Source organism: Brienomyrus brachyistius, chromosome 11 (genome assembly GCF_023856365.1).
Source record: "Brienomyrus brachyistius isolate T26 chromosome 11, BBRACH_0.4, whole genome shotgun sequence".
NCBI classification, from domain to species: Eukaryota; Metazoa; Chordata; class Actinopteri; order Osteoglossiformes; family Mormyridae; genus Brienomyrus; species Brienomyrus brachyistius.
In genome coordinates, this window is record NC_064543.1 from 12,653,334 (window position 1) to 12,670,898 (window position 17,565).

A 17,565-nucleotide genomic window follows, 5' to 3' on the forward strand; every position below is an offset into this window, starting at 1 on the left:
ACCTCTATTAACCCCGATGACTAATGTTTTGTGTTTACTAACTGAAGTAACCAACTAAATTACGCAAACAAATAGGCGTCAATCCCAGGATCATTCTTTTTGTATACCTGTACAAATATATTTTCCAAATACTTTTTCTCTAGATATTTTAATTTGATACAGAATAAAAGGTGTTGGTTATGGTTATCATGACAGCTTAGCGCAACGAGGAAGGTTTCTGTTTGAAGCAGCCAATAACAAGCCACAGACAGACACGTCATGATCACGTTTAACCTGAATAGCTCCAGCATACTGTCCAGCTGTATGATAGCAGGTAACATCTGTAGCTGTTTCGTCAACATTCAAACATTCCTCTGTGATATCCAGAGGTGGGAAGTCCAGGTTGAGAAAGTAGAAATCCAGACCAAGATTTTGTTCCAACCAAAAAGTTGAGGGTAAAGAGTCACAGTCAGCAAGAAGCTCAACTGGTTGGTTGGAATAAAATCTTGGTCTGGATTTGTACTTTCTCAACCTGGACTTCCCACCCCTGGTGATATCTTGCACTTCGTACTGTGAAGCTGCGGCCACCAAAAGTGTGGTTTACTAAAAGCCAGTTATGTGTCACAAATGTTTGTCTCCAGTTGCAACTTGCCTTTCCTTACAGCTGCACTGCGATCATCAGCAAATCCCCTGGGAAGAGTTTCCGCTTTCAAAATTACCCACCCTTTGAATAACGCAAACTCATGTTTTCTTGTTTCACCCTCCAGAGCAGGGAATAACAAAGGATAACTTGTTTGGACTAATGTGTAGTTGCCAGGCAACAAGGTTGTCTAGTCCATCACCGCTGTTTGAGGTTACTTGTTTTCTTGGTTCTGCAGAAGTACAGACAGGCAGACAGAAATCCTGAATGGTCCTTAATTACAGCACTGTGGTGGCACTACCTGCATACTCAGGTTCAAGGTTGTGAATCTTAAGGTCCTGTTTGGACACGAGTTTCACATCTTTTGAAATTCTGACATCTACTTAATGAAAAACAAAATTGGTTGTTTCGGATTAGACAGTTAAACCATTTCCCGTCAGTGATTGCCAAGACGAGCTGTTGAACTAAAATTAACTGTGTGTGAAGTTATATGTGAAATAAATATAGAAGCCATCTGCCTTTCCATCCACTATCCATTTTCCGTAACTATCCAATGCAAGGTCATGGTGATCTCAGGACTTATCCCAGAATGCACTGAGCACAAAGCAGGGGAACACCCTTCAAGGGATGCCAGTCTGTCACATGACGCACGCGCCCAATCACACGCAGGACAGTTCAAAGACTGTTGCCTCTCAGTCTCTTTAAAAAGAATACTGCTTATTGATTGCAGTTTCTAAAATGCTTTATGGATTAAGGCAGTCTGACCACATTTATTCTCTGTATCACTTTCAGGCTGTGGCCTGGTTTTTGTTTTTCAGGTTTCTGAAGCGATTACCATCCACTGCTTTGGCAGGTGTTAATTACTCTTCATGTCCTCACAGCATGACGCTGTGCAAACACTTTACGGCGTCATGTCAGGCCGAACACGGAGTGAATGATTGGCACAGAGGACCCGAGGTTTGGCACTTTGGGCGTTCAGTCACTGCGCACTTCTCAGGGGATGGTTTTATGCTCTTCAGGCTGCACAAAACCAGTTCCGCCATCAAAGTATCCAGTGTCAAAACGGTAACCTTATCCGAAACCCGTAGCCATGCCCATTCCGAGGCTGCTTTTGAGTGGGCACTGTGCCCGCTCCACTCCCAGCAAATCGAACGGCTTCTGTCGCGGAGTTATCCCAGGTTCTCTGCGGAGCCTAAAATAGGGTATTACGATAAAGCTGTAACATGAGCACAGCCGTTTGACATGGCGGCGATACCAGCAGCGGATCGTGGGAATCACCCTGAAATGTCTTGGCCAGCGGCCCTTTCCGTCCACGGGGACGCCAAGAGAGACAGAAGAAATGGAGTCCGGGGATCGCAGGGGCCCCGATTTACCTCTGTGGCGAGCAGATTTGACCTGAAGGAAACTGCACATTTCGCTTCGCAACAGCCGCCTCTAGCATGCCCTCCAAAAATAACACCAAAGCTGTATGTCACACATCCCCGGATTCATTCTGATTTTAGTCCTTCAGGTAATTCTTCAAAGGTGGATGTCTTTCAGATACGTATTCATAGCTGGTTTTTATACAGCTAGACTTTGACAGCAGCAGGAGGCTGCCTCACAGGTATAACTGAATGACCCCACCAGGGACCCGGGTTCGATCCCTACACAAGCTGCACTATTTTAACTCCCATTTAAATTTTTAGCAACACTGCATTTTTGATTATATTTAGATGGAAGTATGTGACTGCCTGTGACTAACTGAACAGTGATGCTTATCTGATAAACTGGAATGTTCAGGCATCAGTATCTGGCACTTGGTTAAAGAAAGACTCTAAATATTATAGTTAATAATGTATTTAAGACTAAAGCAAGATACCACAGCTTACGTGACATTTTCCTAAAACCTGGATCATTACTTGGGTTAAAGAGTTTTTTTGTTACAGTTCAGGTGCTAAAATATGATAAACTAAAATTACTGACTTATGTGCATCTTTTTATTGTATTTATATGTATATAAAGTGAATGTACACTAGATCAGCATATTTTGTAGTGCTTGAGAACTAGCCCCTAATTTGCTGACATAAGTTGTTCTGTTATTTTTCCTACTCCAGAAACTGTCCATACAGGTTCATTTCAGCTAGAGGGAGGGACCAATTCCTGCCTGCAAGGTCCAAGGTCCTGGACCCCCCCTGCCAATGTCCTAGTGGGTTGCCCCACCTAGTGGCGAGCAGAGGGGCTGCAGCCCAGTGTTTTAATGGCTCACCAAAGTCAATGGCGTGACCCATGATTCAGAGGGTCTAGATGAATAAATTGAGCAGCTGCAGGTAGCAGCAGAGTTCAGTCACTGATGATGAAAATCACAACACATCAGGCTTTTTAAGCACGTAAACATTTACTGTGGTCGGTCACAATGTTACTATGGAGCCAGAGATACAAGAAGAGGGGGAGGCATTTTAACATTACACCTACAAAGGTGACAATGGCTTCTTCCTTATCGCTTACAAGTACAGTGAGGACTCACAATACACAGACACAGACTATTAAAGTGCTCTTCCTCAGTTACACTACTGGGCGGTGCTGGATAAGGTGTCAAAGCGCTGATTCTCATTGGCTGACTGGGCCCTGGTGTCTGGAGGGAGGTGGGGCTTAAGCATAGTTCTTTTTGAAGAAGTTGATGAGGCCGTTGGTGGAGCAGTCGTGCGTGTGCACCTCCGCCGTGTCCTGCAGTTCCGGCTCGATCTTCTTCGCCAGCTGCTTTCCCAGCTCGACCCTAGAAGCAGGCAGTCGGGAGGCACCAGACACCAGCCAGTGAAATTACGCTTCTTTCCCCACATCAAAGGCCTTTATAACAGCAAGTATCAAGGTTTCTTTGGAAAAATGAACTTTTGTATAGAGCTCAAACTCACCCCCACTGGTCATAACTGTTGATCTCCCACATAACTCCCTGCACAAAGATCTTGTGCTCATACATAGCTGTAAGGAAATGCATTTCAGGTTTTTGTTTGTGAAAAGATAAAAAAAAATAATAATAAAAATTGTAAAGTTATGGCTATGTAGACGTGCAATTATAACAATTACTTAAATCGAGTCAGTACTTCAGGGGTGGCCAGTCTTGCCCAGAAAGGGCCGGTGCGAATACGGGTTTTCGCTCCCTAATTAGATTACTAATTAGAGGACAGATTGGCTGAAGAGCCCTCATACCTGGGTTTGAACAGCTGACCTAATGGTTACCCCTAAATACACATCGGTCTTTTGCGGATAAGATTTGCCATCCCTGCAGTAGTAAAGCTACAACACTGAATATGTATGGATGCAGAACCAGATATCCAAAACCAGATATCCAAAACCGTAAACCCAAGTCTACCCACACTTACCAACAAGTGCCCCCAGGATGTACGGTGACAGCTTCCTAAACACTATGGAGTTGGTAGGTTTGTTTCCTTGGAAAACCTTGAAGTACAGATTCACAGAGTGAAAACCCCACATAGTACCCTGTGAGACATCACACTCGTGTAATCTTTAAAGTCTCTCGAGAACAAATCCAGGATTTATTTTTCCAATAATCCATGTACACAGCTGAACATTTCACAGCAGCACTTAAGAGTTCTGGCATATCAAAGCTACACCAGTAGATTGCCCACAAACTGTCTTAAACGTTCTTAACCAAAAGGCTAGTGCTCACAGAGCAGCAGAACACGTGGCATTAGCCAGTACCCGCCTGCTTGCTGTCCTGCTGCAGCTCCCCATAAGCTACTCACTTTGTGGGGCAGAAGCTTCTCCAGAGGTTCTCCACTCATGCCGCTTCCCTCCAGCTCCTTCCTGGCCTCTTCTGCAGTCTTGCCCTTCATCAGAGCCTCTGTCTGGGCCAGGAAGTTGGCGATCAGGATCTGCAGAACCAATGAAAGACAGCGTGTTAGAAAGCCTGGACAGTCACGAAAACCACGTTTAACTTCCTGCAGTAGCTGCTGAGCCCAGTGGTATACGCTTCATATGATGGGCCCCAGTGCAACATTTTTTTATTTTTTTTTGGGGGTGGGGGGCCGTCCTCATTTCTGGACACATATCCAAGAGCTCAAAGCCTCTGATCCCTAATGGTTAAACATTTTCAGATGGACCACACATCTCTGTGAAGTTATACGTTATGAACTTTTATAGTTCATAATTTAAATTAATAGACCAAGGGCCTCTTGATCCTTCCTGCAAAGAGGCCCCATCAACACTCTGTGGGGGGCCCCCTGTTTCTGTGGGCCCCAGTGCGGCTGCACTGTACACCCACCCAACCCAAAAACACCTACTGCAAATCCCAGCCGGCCAGAGCACCATACCAACATGGCGCTGTTCATTACAAAGGGCTCTACACTACAGCTATTAGCAGAGTTAAGTCATACACACAGATTAATAGCTCCTGTAGCTCAACAAGTACAGAATTGTGCTAATATTATGGGAGTCGTATAAAAATAGTAATCCTTGCTTTATTTCTTTAGAAAGGGTAGGGGTGAAATTGTTAAACTTACTGGGTTATTTAAAGGACCAGATAAAATGCATCATCACATAAAGAGTCCTGTAATGTGTATTGATAATTCCATCAAAGTGACCACATTGATTTAGGCAGAGGTCCACATTTCAATTACATTGGATGAGCATGATAAATTATAAGCTTCGGTAGGCACTATAGGGTAACTTTCACCTTAGTTTGACAGTGGTGTGCTGCCTAATCACCACCGTCTCTGTTCCAAATGGATTCCCAGTATTGACCCTGTGCTATTTCTGAACTCACACTTGTCCTGCTGTGGCTGAATGTTTTCTGTTTCCATGGAGATGGTGTGGTTGCTCAGGCCGGGCTTGGATGCGCTCACCTTGTGGTGTAGGTTGTCCCTGATTGGGTGATGGCTCTGGGCCGGCATGAGGAAGTCGGCCGGGATCATGCGTGTTCCTGAAAGGGGTTGGGGTACAACGAATGGCCTAATCAGTGTCAATTCACCCAAAAAAGCTGCCATTGCCACAGTGCAATAAAAAAGGAAATGTAATTGAATTGCCTGACTTAAGGAAAGTCAAGCAGAGACGCCTGGCAGTGTCATGCAAAGGGAACACGGCATACAGATTTCTTGCTTTACACACCTTAAGCGAAGGTAAAGCACTTCACTCAGGACACGGGAGCAGCCCAGGAGCTGGACTAACTATCCATCCGGTGGCGCGGCAGAACCTTAACAGCTACACTACCGTTACCCGAATGTGGGATCAGACACCCCTGTGGAGGCACGTTCTGCTCAGTGAAGCGGAAGCGCCCCCTGCTGGCAGCTTACCCTGGTGGATGAGCTGATAGAAGGCGTGTTGCCCATTGGTCCCAGGCTCCCCCCACACGATGGGCCCGGTGTGGTGGCTCACACGCTTGCCCTGGTTGGTGATATATTTGCCATTGGACTCCATGTCGCCCTGCAGAGCACACACCGCAAAATGATCACTCATACATATAAGCCAGGCTACACATGGTTTCAGCCAAGGCCAATAAAGCAAAACCAAACTGCATCTTGGACTTTTTTCTCTCATGGTGTAAACTGCAGGCGTACGAGGGACTTGTAGGACATGCCCACATCCAGCAGTCCGCAGTGGAGCCCGTTTAGGAGAGCTGCCACACGGCTCACGCCCACACCAACACTGCAACTTCACCATCGCTGTCCCGGGACACTGACCTGCTGGAAGTAGGCGGCGAAGCGGTGCATGTACTGGTCATAGGGTAGCAGGGCATGAGTCTCCGCCTGGAAGAAGTTGATGTACCAGATCCCTAGTAGGGCCAGCAGCACAGGGACATTGCTCTCCAAGGGGGCGCTGCGGAAGTGGTTATCCTGTGGGGGAGGGGGGAGCCCGGTCAGACGTCTGCTAGAAAAATGGGATCCTTCTGCACCCTCTCCTCCGATACACAGCCTCTCTTCTTTCACCAGTTTCAAAGTAAATGGCAGGAGTCGTTTCAGTTGGCGATGCCAAACTGGTATTTGTATGCCCCATATACCGGGCATGTTCATCTACGCCATCATTAATTAAATATCCAGCAAATTATTTACATTTTTTAAGTGGATGGTAGATTTCTGACAGTCATTGATTTTTATGGAAAAGGTTTCGGAAACTGATTTTTTAGAAAAGCTAAGCAGATTCCTCCGTTTACGAGTAGGACAGGGGCGAAAATTACACAACATGTTGGGTACTTCGGGACTTAAACATAGGTACCTACCATCCAGTGAGCTCCACAAAGCAGCTGCTCAAAGTTCTCAAAGCCTTTGGAGAAGGAAGAAGAGACAAAGACCTCTGATAAAGTATCTATACGGGCCAAACAAATATTCATCAAAAGAAACACTCAGATAACAATAACGTTCATAATCTTGATTAGCAAGGTCAAAACGAGTGAATAATCCAATGCTTCAGTCATTGACTCTATCCAAAATCTCCCTGTGGGGGGGGTTTCTTGAGTGATAATGACTGACAATTAGTAACGTACCAATGTGTAAGGCAATGGACAGCCCAATTGCCGACCACAGAGAATAACGTCCACCAACCCACTGGAGGGGAAAAAATGCACGCAGTCAAAAGAGGACAGCTGCAGTATCTGTTACAGTGATAATAATATACATACAAAGTAGCAATAGGAATATTTTTATAGAAGCGCAGGATAAATAAGCATCTCTATCATACGAATAACAATTGATATGAATCTTGCAGTTCAGTTCCATTAACTGTAATGTCAGTCACTCAAAAATGGAGACGATAATGTGTCTGCTTGAAAAGCACAGGCCACTTACATCCCAGAACTCAAACATGTTGTTTGTGTCGATCCCAAAGTCCTTCACTTTGGGCTGAAAGAGGAGGAACAAATCCAGGGTGAACCTCACAGAGCACCGATCACCCAGACAGGAGATTATGTTCTGATGGGTTTATGAATAGAGAGGAGCAGCGTGACACTCACCGCATTGGTGGACAGTGCCACAAAGTGCTTGGCGACAGCAGAAGGCTGTGGACAGAGGGGAGGGGGGGGGAATTAATTACGGTGTGTTTGTTTTGTACTGGGACACCCCTCCCCTATCCCCAGGCCAGATCACTCACATCATTAGCAGACCTAAGCAGCCACTCCTTGGCAGACTCCGCGTTTGTGATGGTCTCCTGAGTGGTGAATGTCTGGGGGAAACATAAGAGGCTAGTCAGGCAACAGCTGAAGGCCACAGCGCGCACACACACACACACACACACAGACACAGACACACACACACCAATGGAAATGCAGCAAAAAACACATTTGTACACAATTCATTTTTGACAATTACCAAATATCACAAACAGGTTAGGCCACAAAAGGCAATTTAAAGTTGTTGGGAATGTGGGAGGGGGGTTCACATTACACCGAGGCACTGATACAATGACATAATACACCAATATAATATAGTGCAAAGAAAGGATGGATGAGCAAGACATGGACTTTTAAGATCTGATACATTGTTGCACTGTGATGTCACAGACATGGATTTCATAATCATTGATATGCACTTTAAAGTTGTGATGTAATTTGCATTTTTGCTAGTTCTGTTCTCATATAGACTTTTTTCCCCATTTATGCAATATGCAATGACAAAGGATCTATCTACATGTAACTGAAATAGCACATGGAGGAAGATATGTAGATGTTTCACAGTCGCCACAAACATCTCAAACAGATAACAGAAGCAATAAATAAAACTGAAAAGATAAGAAACCAGCAGATTCAGTCGAGGGTAGATACGGTAACTATTGGCTGAAACATGCAGAGAAGCAGGGCTGATAAGGCGAGCCCGATTCATTACAGGGCCACATTCCTTCCTTTATTAAAGAATAACCAAATTCAGGGCAGCCAGTTTCCTCATGGGGGGAAGCTGAGTCACACTGTCTCAGTGAATGATTTCTGCATGTGCACTGGTTTGGATTTGGCAGCCAGCCACTGTACTAGTACGCTGGAGGAAGCCGAGCTGAACGTAGGCGGATTTCTTACCACAGGACCCAAACATACAAATTTCTCCTCCAGCTCCAAAACTCATGAAATTCATGGGCATTTGAGCAGATACGGGTATGGGATGGATGGACCCACTTAATGGAAACATGACAGGGTCACATGTCCCCACAACTCTCCTTAAACTGTCTGCTTTCAAGTTACTTCCTGATTCCAGAACCTAGTGTGACACATGGGGGGGGGGGGGGGGGGATTTGAAACAGCAGCCTGCCATGTGGCTTCGTTTTATATTAGCAATTTCCTACACTTGTGCTTCCACAAGTGGCTCGTTGACTAAAATTACAAAACAAAGCAATGCTACTGCTGGGCGAAGCATGCTGAACTGGGGCCTGCATCACAAAGCTTACATTTGTTACCCAGATCGCTGGATTTAAGCCAGTCTGGGTTCAATGTAAACGAAGACGAAGTCCATTTAAACTGGGGCACCTAAAATCCAACAAGTTATCTTGCTAACCCAAAAATCCAGCTTTGTGATACAGGTCCCTGGTGACGTTTTCTCCTTCTCTCTCCAGTACAGCCCCTGTCTCTGCAAAGCGGAGTCCCACCATTTCTCCTGCCTGCTCCACTTGCTTTATCAAGCATGGCCACTAGAGGGAACACCGTTCACCTCAAGAATGAAGAATCTCAAGGGGCGAGAGGAAACGGTCAATACGCCCTCACACTGCAAAGCAGAAGTTCCACTAAGCTGATGATCCAGAGCAAAATTAACAACAATCCAACGCCTCACTCTCAGCATCGCTGCACCCCCATTTTATGCCATTAGCAAAACATTTAGAAATCAATACTCTAAATACGCTTATACAATGCAGCTCAACACAAAGACACCTGGAGCAGAGTTTCTCAAACTAGGGGCCTCCGAAACCATCTATGATTTTGCTCCCTCCCAGCTCCCAGGGATAAAAATTTGCACCATCTAGGAGTCCCCAAGAAGGGCTTTGAAAAATACTTCTCTGTGTGTCTGTATTGAGCTGCATTATAAGCATAATTCTAAGCTTCACAACTCAAATATTTGCTTTACAGCTACTTAAAAAAGTACAGTGTAACATGCTAAATTAATCCAAACCAATGTCTATATTTACACTTGCCAACCTTGAGATGAATCCTAAAAATGATGGATGACCCCTCTTGGCTTCTGCGACAGACGTAATGTGCAACAAACCTTAGTCAGCACTGATATATTTGTCCTTATATGTATCCTTGTTTATATAAAATAACTGGTATGCAAGTGTGCATTCACCTTTAAAACAACATGTTTGGAAACTGATCGTTTTAACAACGTTAATGCTCACGTATTATGTACAATCATGCTGTTATGACAAATTACCATGCATTTTTTCCTTTAGACCGCAAACGAAGCATGAATTAGCATATAAAAGTTAAAGTGCACGTTTCTTGTCATATGAGCACAAATGCACATACACTATGGACGCATTCGCATTGTTGCGACAATCGACGGCTGCATGAATCGCTCTTAAAGGCGGACTTTGTGCTTGCGTAACAGGTAGGTGCATCCCCATATTGAAAAACTAAAAGATGGTAGAAGACAGATACCTTGGATGCCACGATGAAGAGGGTGGTTTCGGCATTGAGCTCAGCCAGAGTCTTAGCGATGTGAGTCCCATCAATGTTGGAGACAAACCACACACGTGGTCCACCCTTAGAGTAGGGCTTCAGAGCCTCTGTGACCATCAGGGGGCCCTAAGGAACAAGCACGTCATCACCAAACAGAATCTCAGTACGGGGTAAACATATGCAGGCCTGCTAAAGGCAGACCTCAAACAGAACACACAGAATCTCACCAGGTCAGATCCCCCGATACCAATGTTGACGACGTCAGTGATCGACTTCCCGGAGTAGCCCTTCCACTGCCCGCTGCGTACTCTCTTTGTTGTGAATAAAACACAGAAGACTTAAGTTCAACAGCTAGTGCTTCCAAATCTTCATCTGCATTCATCTTACATTATAAAATTCTCCTTGCAAACAGGTTCCCTTCAAGGTCACCACTAAAAATAAACCAAATGGTAAGAAGCTCCACCATAACAAGGCAGCAGTGTGGTACAGTTCATAATGCTTTTGGTAGGTTTCACAAAATATTTCAATACTGTCGCCTGATGCAACAGATGAGCTGGAAAAGCACGCCAACATTTAGCAAAATAGACATCTGTGAAACCTTCACTACAATAATATCCAACTTACATGGCAAAAACCTTTCATCTTGTCCAAGACCCTGTTGACGTCAGGCATGACATCTTTCCCACCGACATGAATAGGGGTGTTGGAGCGGTTCCTCAGGGCAATGTGAAGGACGGCACGGCCCTATCCAGGCATGGAGCAGGAGGAAGTCGAGGTACAGGCCGGGTTATAGAAGTCTCTCACGATTAATCAATTCATATGCCGCACCAGGGTTTCCCAGTCCGATCCTCAGGGATCCACAGACAGTCTATATTTTGACTAAGCACAGCCCCCCAGGACTGGACTGGGAAACACTGTGCTAGTTGACGGGTATTATTGACGACATAAATCCAGTTATGACTTTGCGGGTGAATATAATCAATTCTATTCTGCACAGCGTCACAACTTATCAGATGGGCTCTAGGGAAGGTGCCCATATCGTGACACTTTTCAGAGAAATAATTCCAATGTCAAACAAATCTAGGATTTTAAAATGCGACTTGCTGCGATTTCTGCTGCACGTTACATAAGCAAATATAATGGTCCAATGCATTTGGAAGGTTCTCCCTTCTCATGTAATCTGGATTTGCAAGACACACAATTGCACAACCTGTGTTTCACACGTTAAAGACAGACTGAAAAACGTCCCTACAGAAGCAAGCAGTGCTGAAGGCTAAAAAACAAAAAGAAAGAGGTATGGTCAATGCAGAAAATAGGATTAAAGTCACTAAATATTTACCCTTTCATCATAAAGAGACCACTAATAATGTTTAAAACCATCCTTATCTCTCCAGGTACCTCAGTAAAGTTGATCTTCTCGCCAGTGAACATCCTCTCCCTCGCTGCCTCCACGCCTCTGGACTTTGCCTGTACAGAAACGGAACAAGATAATCAGAGAAGTGGAAAACTTACTTTTAATATTAAAAGAAAATATTCACAGGGGCACAGGACTAATATCTAACCAAACTGGACCCTCTGACAGAACTCTGGGGCAAATGGGAAGGCTTTTGGCTCTTGAAGAACATCCCTTATGGCCCGAAAATGTGTTACTTTAATGACTGTGGTCCAGGCAGCCTCATTATATCTGTTCCAGTTATCCTTCAAAAGTTTGGGGGGATGTGGTTGGGACCAGGTGATATAAAGATGGATAATTTAGTTTAGGATTCCTCAATTCTGGGCCTGGGGGGGCGGGCAGCCTGTAACACAATTTTAAGATTTCCTTGCTCAAACACCTTATTCAGCTCACCAGTTAGCTGGCAGGTTTAGCAGGTATGTTTGAACTGGGAAATCTAAACTGTGTTACCGTAAGGAACCAGAAATGGGGATCCCTGCCTTAAAGCTGCAAACTAGATATGCGCACAAAGTATGTTTTTATGGGAACGACAGCAGATTAAAAGACGCCCCACCTTTCTGTTTTATCAGCACATAACCAGTGTTCACAATAGACAACTCAAAGCACAGAAAATAACACTATTATTTCAGAATCTTTATGGTTCAAAGCATTTCTGTTCATCAGGTTACCCAATGGGCATGCTGAAGAGGGACTAAACTACTCTGACAGCACGGATAAAAAGATGACTTAGATTAATAAAGAATGACAGTTCAATCGCTGTTTAATCGCTCAGTATTGCCAGAGTCTCGGCAGGTCATTACGGTCCTGCATTTCTTCCCAGACTAGACCACCAGAATGATCACCCGGGTCACACTGGTACGCGGAGTAATACGGTGCTTGTAAAATGAGTTTATTACCATCTCCAGCAACATCTTCATGACTTGCTCATCGATAAGGTTCTTAGAGTAATCCAGCAGGATGTCACCATCGTCAGTCTCAAGAGTGATACTGTTCATACAGAGGAAATTGTATATCAGTTGTAGACAGTGGACATTGATTCGTTATTGGCAAATTATTAACCATAAAATGAAGCATCATACAACGCTCATGCATGTACGCCATTAAAACCTTTGACAAACTAGAGTTCCTAAGTCTTTGCTGTAGTGTGAAGGTACAGTGGGGTCTTAGGGCCCTGTGCGCGCTGCCTGTGCGCGCTGCCTCTCCTCGCACCCGCTGTTGTGCCGAGCCGCACGTAGCACAGAATGAATGGCCGATGACGCGATGGGGACCTGGGCAATGGCGCCCGCGGATAACGGCCTTATTTTTCGCTACATAAACACATTGGACAAACTCATTCTCGCGTGGCGAATGTGCATCCACTCGTTAAATGCCCTCTTTGGGAACAGGGCAGAGAAACAATGCCCTCGGTGTTTGCATTTTGCTTATTGACCGATTTTTATGAAGACGAGTCTGGAGTTACGTGCCAGGAATCTCACAAATGAGGCTGCGTGTCTTACGCAAACACCCCCGTTTTTCCCAACATTAACAGGAAGCTGGCGTGTTTAAAGCATTTATTATCATCTTGCTATAAATTTGCAAACATGACTGACAATATCCCAGGCGTCAAATGTTATTTTAATTACGGACTTGTTTAGAAAAACGGAACCCACATATTTACAAATTCCCCCTTAAATTTAATCCAGAGACCCTGGAAAGCAGCAAGCGTAATAATCCTAATGCGAATTGTTAAAATGATTTTGAGACGCATTTCTAAAAGCATTTTAACAGGTTGAAGCGCAGGCCCCGCCCACACGTCAGCGCAGCACTGCTAATGGACGCACGTGAACTTGACACGATGTAACAAGATAGCGGAACAACAAATATTACATTAGATTACAAAATTTATCATCAGACATGCACAGAAAACAGATACTTTCACCAGATGTTATAAACTGTTCTTTTAAACTTCAATCTGGCATTTCCTATGCCTAAACACACATACTAATTACTGTTCATCTAGCCTAATTAATTAGTTTACAATTCAGAAATACACCAACGTGCGTGTTTTCATATACGTTATTGCTCAACCACTGAAAAGCTTGTCCTGTATTTACCTGAATTTGCTGAATCGTTCCTTATCGGCATCAAACATCTGCCTCATGTTGAGATTGCCAGCACTGGATTTGTACCATTGCTCCAGGGTCTGGTACACTGGGTCGCTTGTGAGTCCCATGTCGAAGTGAGATGTTCGTAACAATGCTGCTTAAACGGCCGAACTGCGACGGAATGTCAGCGTGTCTGTATCTGTTAGATGAAGGACAGCGCCGTACTTTACCAGCAGGAAGTCATTTGATCATTTTAGTCCAATCACGTCTTGAGCATCTTCCCCGCCTACAGTGACGTCGAAGTCCAAGTGAATTCAGATTTAAAGGCAAAGTGCAATTAGGAGCGCGTCACGTTCATTTACGACATAGGATTTATTCTTACCCTGAACGTGATTTTTATTATTTTCATTATTAAGAAATACAAGCCGTTTTATCTTGCGATATAGTCACTGAAAGAATCCCATTGCTTTCAATAAAATGCCTGCACGATCTGTTCAGAAACATACTTGTAAAGTATAAGAACCTGATATCAACATGTGTTCAAATACATCTAACCTGTATTTGTCACAAGTTCCAAAGAACACCTCGGCAGGGCTGTGAAAGATTGGATGCCCGCTACATGCAGCACCCATGCTAATTTGGGTAGAATAGCACGTCCGATAAAACAGCTGGAGCTAGGTCAAACTAAGTTTAATTTTGCAATTGGACCACGTGTTCCCTTGTCTCAGAAAACTGATCTAATTTTCAAGGGCATTATTTAATATTTCAGCTAAACATGCAATGATGTTTACTAGCCGAACATTAGACTGATTACATTGCTCTTGTAAAACTTATTGATTTTGCAAACCAGTGCTGCTATGGGATGCTTTCCGTATCTTATTTCAAGAAAAGGGAGATTTTCGTAACACATGGGTGACAACTATAACAGCACATGAAGTATATTCTTTCAGTTTTGAAATCTTTCCTTTTCTCTGTTTTTTTCAGTTTCAGAACATATTATAGCATAAAGTTATTGATTAAAAAAGAAGAAGAAAAATCGTTATAGTCCTTTTAGTATCATTCAACTCAGTGATGTAGGACAGAGTTTGAAATTTGGACTGGCACCAATAGCAGAAGGGCTCATGGCCCATCACGGCAAGGGGTCCACTTCAAAATTTACCAAAGGGAAATCCCCCCTGCTCTGAGACCCCCTCCTCCCCTCCTCCAGCGATGATGCAATTCAATTTAAATGTAAAGTGAATGAAGGCAAATTTAATATTGGGGGTAGGACAGGATTTGCAATCCACCTTTCAAAATTAAAACTAAAATAATTTAAAAATTACATTAAAAGGACCTGGATTATACTTTAGCACCAAGTTCTTGCTGTGTGCTGATTGGTCAGTCTCCTATAATCATGCATGTGCTGCTAATGTTAATGTGACACAGTTGGATGAGTCTTTCAATCAATGAAACAAACCAGTCAAAACACAAGAAGAACTGATTGATTCAGCCAAGCACAGGAGCCTTTCCATTTTAAAGTAGTCTGTAAAACCTGAAGTAGTTCAAGTAGCTCAGATGCGCAATCGGATTAAGATCTTGGGAATTTGGAGGCCATGTCAAGACCTTGAATTGCTTTTCATCTTCCTCAAACCATTCCTGAACAATTCTTGCAGCGTAGAAGGGCACATTATCCTGCTGAAAGAGGTCACTGTGATCAGGGAATACTGTTGCCATGGAGGGGTGCACTTGATCTGCAACAATGTTTCGGTAGGTGGTACGTGCCAAAGTAACATCCTCACGAGTGCCAGGACCCAAGGTTTCCCAGCAGAACATTGCCCAGAGCATCACGCTGCCTCCACTGGCTTGGAGGGCTGGAGTCCTGTGTAGCTTAGTTCTTTCCCTGTTCCATCACAAATGATTCAGCTCAAGAGCTGTGTGGTAATTAACACAAGTAGTTGAATCAGGTGTGTTAAATGAGGGGAAAACCAAAAATGTGCAGGGCTCCGGCCCCCCAGGATTGGAGTTGGGCAGCCCTGCCCTAGTTCATCCTGGTGCCATCTCTTCCCCAGGTAAACAATGCACCGCCATCCACACGATGTAACACAAACTGTGTATTCATCAGACCAGGCCACCTTCTTCCATTGCTCCATGGTCCATGTTTGATGCTCATGCACCCATCATAAGTGTTTTCAGCAGTAGACAGGGGTCAGCATAGGCACTCTGACTGATTTACAGCAATGCAACTCCATACGCAGCAAGCTGCTGTGCATTGTGTGTTCTGACACCTTTCTATTATAGCCAGCATGAACTTTTTCAGCAAATTGTGCTACAGTACACTGTCAGAAAAAAAGTACCAATTTGTACCTTTGCTTTGCTTGTACTCCACTGTAGGGTCTGCCAATTGTACCCTAGCTGTAGGTAGATGTACCTTTTAAGGTACAGAAATGGACTATGAGGAACATTTTTGTATCATTTTGTACCATTAGGGGTACATGAATGTGGTTCGTACTTTGGGGATGTTCCTTAGAGTCCATTTCAGTACATTTGTATCTTGCATGATTACATAGCATGAAACATAATTTCATCAAAAACTTTTGTTGTTTGATAATTACGAAAGTTTCGATTCTGTTGAAAATGAGTCACTCACATACAGGGATCTGTGGTGCCAAACTAGTTTGTAGGTTTGGGGTTTTGGATTCATGTGCATTGGGTTGTGGGTTTGAATCCTGTGGTCAGCGGAATTTTCGTATCATCGCTGGGCCTTCAGCCCCACCTGCACTAGGAATGCTGGCTCAAACTTCTCTCTGACCTCATGCTTTTCTCTGCTAAACAAATAAAATCACTATGATTAGCACTTAATATGTCCACTAGGTGGCAATGTTATATCACAAGTCTTACTGTAATCACCGTGCAACAAAACTTCTACGGTCATAGTCATCTTGAGGTTTGGTTACTTTTCTTCCTAATTATGCACCCTTGATTTTGCGGTCTACCTGTGCATTTTACTGTATATTTTTGCAGTGTAGTTCATGATAACCTTAATGCGATTTTGTTCAATTCAAACACGATATTTTACATGCAAGTTTAAGATAATTTAGGCAGGTCTATTTTATACAACTGAGTATTAATTAAGGTATTCGTGTATAATGTTATTACTAAATGTAACATTTTCAAGAGTAAATATTACTATAAATGTATTTCGGAACTGTTCAGTGCAGAAAATTTCGATTGGGAAGCCCATCAGGGACTAGTTATGTTTACGGGGGGCGGCCAGGAGTATGAACTTCCGACCGGGGTCGGGGGAAGGTATGCAAACGATGAAAATCAATCGATTGGCCACATTTGTTGATGCGGGGTGGCGACATATTTTATAGACCCACCCCTGAAAATGTCATTTAATGTGAATTCTGCTTATTTTAACTTTTTGGCAAAAGCGTCGTGTAGGATCAGCCAGTCCCTGTAACTGGGGGTTCAGGGCCCAAAAGTGAAATCATTCTGTCGATTATGTCCCAGCGCCACCTTCCAATCAGAGACACTGAGCCACCCACGTTGACTCTGTGTTTACTTTTACTGGTATACAGCCCTTAATGTGTTTTATGATTAAAATTGTATTATTGAATTAATAATTAAAGTCAATAATTGTATTATTGTCTGTGTTTGAAATTGTAAAATTTGCTATTAAGTGATCGCGACAGAAGCCATAAATGTAAACCAGGGGAAGAGAAAATATCCAGCAAAGTTAATAGACTGTAGCAAAATTGCCTCCCACTCGAATCCAGGGAAACTCCCTTTTCGGCCACTTCGAGTCGGGCTCGGCTGCTGTGCAGTGACGTCAGTTCCGGTGTACACA

The 17,565-nt window shown here is 43.8% G+C and overlaps 1 protein-coding gene across 1 annotated transcript; it reads right to left on the minus strand.

The window, feature by feature from the left end:
* Window positions 1-2,974: 2,974 nt before the first annotated feature.
* LOC125751939 (glucose-6-phosphate isomerase-like) lies at window positions 2,975-13,983 on the minus strand. Its single transcript, XM_049031381.1, has 18 exons — window positions 13,746-13,983; window positions 12,549-12,639; window positions 11,598-11,666; window positions 10,824-10,943; window positions 10,427-10,510; window positions 10,179-10,325; window positions 7,694-7,765; window positions 7,557-7,601; window positions 7,393-7,446; window positions 7,092-7,152; window positions 6,828-6,871; window positions 6,292-6,444; window positions 5,905-6,034; window positions 5,458-5,534; window positions 4,360-4,488; window positions 3,976-4,051; window positions 3,508-3,574; window positions 2,975-3,371 (listed from the first exon to the last, which is right to left on the minus strand). The coding sequence occupies exons 1-18, from the start codon at window positions 13,862-13,864 to the stop codon at window positions 3,248-3,250; spliced, it is 1,662 nt and encodes a 553-aa protein (XP_048887338.1). The 5' UTR covers window positions 13,865-13,983; the 3' UTR covers window positions 2,975-3,247.
* Between the last annotated feature and the right edge of the window lie 3,582 nt (window positions 13,984-17,565).

Coding starts and splice junctions, on each gene's coding strand:
- LOC125751939 (XM_049031381.1), bottom strand. CDS start 13,864: ATGGGACTCACAAGCGACCCAGTGTACCAGACCCTGGAGCAATGGTAC. Junction 10,944..11,597: donor AGAAGATCAACTTTACTGAG/GTACCTGGAGAG, acceptor ATGCCTGGATAG/GGCCGTGCCGTCCTTCACAT. Junction 3,372..3,507: donor AACAGTTATGACCAGTGGGG/GTGAGTTTGAGC, acceptor GCCTGCTTCTAG/GGTCGAGCTGGGAAAGCAGC.